At 40.7% G+C, this 4,760-nt stretch overlaps 1 protein-coding gene across 1 annotated transcript; it reads left to right on the top strand.

Moving 5' to 3' along the window:
- The first annotated feature begins 265 nt into the window (after window positions 1-265).
- On the top strand, window positions 266-4,444 carry dnajc8 (DnaJ (Hsp40) homolog, subfamily C, member 8). The gene is made up of 9 exons (XM_061253538.1): window positions 266-416; window positions 993-1,094; window positions 1,181-1,237; window positions 1,356-1,422; window positions 1,862-1,956; window positions 2,051-2,122; window positions 2,957-3,048; window positions 3,468-3,543; window positions 3,631-4,444. The coding sequence occupies exons 1-9, from the start codon at window positions 342-344 to the stop codon at window positions 3,745-3,747; spliced, it is 753 nt and encodes a 250-aa protein (XP_061109522.1). The 5' UTR covers window positions 266-341; the 3' UTR covers window positions 3,748-4,444.
- Window positions 4,445-4,760: the final 316 nt, after the last annotated feature.

The raw sequence follows: 4,760 nt of genomic DNA, 5'->3' as shown, positions 1-4,760 counted from the left end.
ATGGGTGATTTAAGAACAAATCTGTACGAGTGGTTCTTGCATGTATGGAAAGTCTCAGGGAATGAAGGTGTGCGTCAAAAAGCAAAGTGGTGTTTTGATATCTAGTCGGTGGGTAATATGGTTTTTGATTGGGAAATTACAGATATGAGTGGTGTAATCTTTGATCACCAATAAACCACAATTGTTTACATTTAAAAACATACCAGAACCCACATGGAAGCATATTCCGGTCTGAAGTCAGGATGTATCGAACAAAAAGATTACTCTCCCTAACCAATGAAATTCTGGAAGGGCCACGTGATTTGGTAACGTCACGTGATACGTGAGGGGAGTAAGCAAAGATGGCGGCCGTAGGAGGGGAGGCAAGTTCTCCGAGCGAAGCTGGCGACGAACTTTTTCAGACATTTTACACAGAGGTGAGTGAAATATGGAAAAATAGGATCGATGAACCATGAAAGTATCATTGATTCACCAGTTTTCTGGACAGTTTCTACTTCCCAAAAAAGAAATACCCAAGGTGTTGTACATCGTGGCCTAGATGCTGGGGTTAGCAATGACTATTTAGCAAGCTGGCTAAAGCTAACGTTATCTTAAGCATACTAATAGCTAGCTACGTTATGTTATTGTATGTGATGTCTAATATTATTATTTTTCTAGTTGGTAGCTAAAATAGAATTAATCAACAGCTCACACTGGGTGCGCTTAATGTTGCTTACAATATCCACATTCTGTAGCTATAACTTGGCTAAGATTACACTAACGTTAACCGTTAGCTGCATGGCTTGCTGAATTCGATAAGATAGCTAGCGAGCTAATTGGTTGTATTTGCTTGCTTATCTCCGTTGCAGTGCTTTGAATATCGTTGAATTCTAAACGCTTTATGATGTGGTCAACTGACTATAATACATGAATTGTTACATTTTGAGTTTTATTATATGTGCCCATGTCGTATTTCTGTAGATGTGTAGTTAGTCTTTTGTTGAATTTTACAGGTGAAGCAAATTGAGAAGCGAGACTCTGTACTAACCCCAAAACAGCAGATAGAAAGATTACTCAGGCCCGGATCTTCATATTTTAATCTCAACCCTTTTGAGGTAAGTACGCTTTTACTGGTTTTGAGTCAGTGCAGTTAAACCCTGGCCATATTCACTAATCACGGACTATTAATTTGTAAACTCAGGTCTTGCAGATTGATCCAGACGTAACAGATGAGGAGATAAAGAAGCGGTTTCGGCAGGTATGTAATGCATTCAGTCACTCGTTTTCAATCGGCTCCATGAGCCTGTGCAGTGTTTTCCCAATTGTAGTGTTTATATCATATGTAGCACTATGTTGACTGTAAACGTCTCTTTCAGCTGTCAATCCTGGTCCATCCAGATAAGAATCAGGATGATCCAGAAAGAGCACAGAAAGCGTTTGAAGGTACAGTGCAGCCCACTGTGTGTTTCTCTGTCAAGCATGTGGCACTTGACCTGACTCTACCTGTATGTATTCTTCCCTAAACAACCACAGCAGAAGTGTGATTGTAAGCAGTGTAAGCATGACAGCAGGGCTGTGTGCCGGATAGCAGAGAGTCTGTCAACTTCAGTTAATTGAGGACCTCAGCCTCTGTTGCATACATTGGAATGGATGTGGCACAGTTGGTCCTGTTGTGGTAGTAGCATGGAGATACATTGTAAATTCCTATTTCTCAGCACTGAATCCCTAAATTCCTGGTTGCTTTGTAATTTACATTTTGTATAATATTGCTATTGATTGTTTTAATTGGTGGTGTGGAAAACCTGGCTGTGTTGACTCGCAATTTTTCAAAGTTGATGTGTACATGGATGCAAACTACAGGATTCTTACTATGTCTCTTTAGCTGTGGACAAGGCATATAAATTACTCCTGGATCAGGATCAGAAGAAACGTGCAGTTGATGTGATCCATGCAGGAAGAGAGTATGTGGAGCACATGGTGAGTGCCTGCCTGGTTCAGCTTAGTATAGGCAGGCCTGGAGAATGGTAATCATGTAAGTGGCCCATGCTAATGCCTCCTTTTACTACAACAGATGAAGGAGAAGAAGAAACAGCTGAAAAAAGAGGGCAAGTCTACAATAGTGGAAGAGGACGACCCTGAAATGGTATGACCGCATAATTGTTTACAGTCCAGTACTACAACAGGAAACTACCTCTGACATGCTCTGTTGTTAATTTCAGGCTGATCTGTTGGAATGGCAGTTGCAATTCCTCTTGGAAACATTTGCGTCTGAACTTAGGTTAAATATCACCCACATGGCGCCCCAGTCCATTTAACCATAAACTGAATGTACTTGGATTGTTTTTCTGACTGTTGTCGGACAACTTCATTTTAAATGTGTCCAAAATGGTGCTGCCATTTGTAACTTTTAAAACCTAAATTTTCAACTCAGCCCTGTTAGTTCTCATGCATGTTTTCAACACATTGATTGATACATTAATAGTTGAGCTCTGTGGTCAGAAGCTGGCTACATGCTCACTGCTGCTTCCTTGTAGTGTTCCCGTCCTTGTTGATGAAGAGGCATGGAGAGATCCATTCCTGACTTTCTTAGAATTTGCAGTCTGCCCCATTTATTCTAGCAGTTTTCTTGACCAATAGCTTTCATTTTCCCAGTAAGCTACTAACATGGGACACATTCTTTCACATTAACATGTAATGCTTCTGTTTTTGAGAGCATACAACTACGTGTTTTTATTTCTTGCAGAACTAAGGTTATTTTAGAAAATGTAGAAAAATAAAGGTCAATTCAAGTAACCTCTTCAATAAATTATTCAAATTGAGTATTTTGACTATGTTCAGAGACTGGAACATTTCAGAGGCTGAGTAACCCCCATTCCAGAAGGCTTCATGTCTGGAGTTCCTTCTACATTGTAGGATAAAGTACTGCTTTTTCTCACTGCTGCGGTCAACCATCTTGCTCATCCTCCCCCTCCTTCAGTTCAGACAGGCTGTGTACAAACAAACAATGAAGCTGTTTGCTGAGTTGGAGATCAAGAGGAAGGAAAGGGAAGCCAAGGAGATGCATGAGAGGTAGTAGAGATCCACTAAATATCAGTATGCCATTTTGGGTAACCTAGATTTTGAATGGGATATGTGTTGGGTGATGCAGACACTGTGACTGGATGGGGCACATGCATTATGCAACAGTGATACTGATGCTGGGAGAGTTTATAGCCAATGGGACTGATAGGTATAGACAAAACTTATCCAAAGAAATCAATATCTGCAGTTTTGAAATTGATGGTCAAATGATGGATAGATTTGCTGGCTAGATTTTCTTTAGACCATTCACAGTGTGGTAGACCCATTGATACCTTCTCTACTAATATTTACCTGTGGTAAAGGCTGCTCACCCCAGGCTGTTTTGCCACTGACTTAAGCCTATGCTTTATGAATTGTGGCTGTTGTTTCATTTATTTGATGTCTCATTCCCCCTCATTTTTGTCCAGGAAAAGACAAAGGGAGGAAGAGATTGAGACTCAGGAGAAAGCAAAGCGGGAGAGAGAGTGGCAGAAGAACTTTGAGGTACTCACTTCTGCCCCATCAGTAAGGTCTTCCTTTTGGATCTGCCAGGGTAGGGTAGCATTACGCCTACTTCTGTTTCTCCTGTAGGAAACAAGGGATGGACGAGTAGACAGCTGGCGGACTTTTCAGGCTAAAGGCAAGAAGAAAGAGAAGAACCGCACCTTTCTCAAGCCTCCAAAGGTGAAGATGGAGCAGAGGGAGTGACTAACCTTTTTTGTGGTGGGGGGGGGTTTATCCTAATTGTGTAACCTACAAAAACATCCCAGACCTAGGAGAGCCAGGTCTCCAGAGAGTGTGTAGTGTGTAGTTTTTTTGTTTTTGTTTGTTTTTTTATTTTCATTTTCTTTTTTTAATGTACATATTTGTAAATTGTGACCCGAGTTTCACTCTGAACCGAGTAATCAGAAAGATCAAAACAGAAAAGCAGCTTCTGTTAATATCACCATTTCAACCGAAGTTTTTTGTTGTTCTTTTTATTACTTTGACAAACCCTTGTTTACAGCCAGCCACGTTGTCATAATTTACCAAGAAACTGGTTGACTAGACGGTTACATCAACCCATTGCATTCCCGCTTTCTGATTCTGTGGGATTTGATTGTATCAACTTCTTGTCTCTGTCAGTCATGTGCTGAGAGGCTCTCAAATTGATCTGCTTGTTCCCATGGCAATGTTTTTCTGTCTCAAACCATCTACTGTACTGTCAGTAGCCTCCTTTTTCCCCTCTTCCCGTTTGCTCTGTGGTAGCAGCAGTTGTGTATTGGGTTTTTGTTTTTTTTAAGTTATCCCATCATAGCTGTTGAAACTGCATTGCCCCTGCAGGTATGCATTTAATTTCTGTTTTAGTTTAGTCAGATGACCCTGTGTCATTTGCACATGTAATAAAACATAAAATCTTTCTTAAGTCGCTGGTGGTGTCAGTGAATGTTCAGTTTGTTTTAAAGGGGTAGTGTGTCTGTGCGCATTTCTTTTTGTCTTGCATGAAGATGTCTAAACTATTGTTAATGTGCCTGTAATCTAGTTTTTATTTGAATCCTTTTAAGCAGCGGTGCACTGCAGTGGCTGATCCGATTCAGGATTTTGTGCCGACGTCTGCTCCTAATTATTTAACAAAATAATGTCTTGATCAGACATTTGTATACGCACCAGCTACAGCTGCAGACTTAATTAAGGTAATTGTTTGGAACAAAAAGCAGCTTGCAGACCGGCCCCTCCAGGAC

This window comes from Conger conger, chromosome 9 (genome assembly GCF_963514075.1).
Source record: "Conger conger chromosome 9, fConCon1.1, whole genome shotgun sequence".
Classification (NCBI taxonomy): domain Eukaryota; kingdom Metazoa; phylum Chordata; class Actinopteri; order Anguilliformes; family Congridae; genus Conger; species Conger conger.
This window is presented reverse-complemented; position numbering and strand designations above follow the sequence as displayed.

Excerpts from the sequence above, each read along its gene's own strand:
- dnajc8 (XM_061253538.1), top strand. The coding sequence starts at position 342 with ATGGCGGCCGTAGGAGGGGAGGCAAGTTCTCCGAGCGAAGCTGGCGAC. Across the intron at positions 1,957-2,050 it reads GAGAGTATGTGGAGCACATG|ATGAAGGAGAAGAAGAAACA; the intron begins GTGAGTGCCTGC and ends TTACTACAACAG. Across the intron at positions 2,123-2,956 it reads AAGAGGACGACCCTGAAATG|TTCAGACAGGCTGTGTACAA; the intron begins GTATGACCGCAT and ends CCCCTCCTTCAG.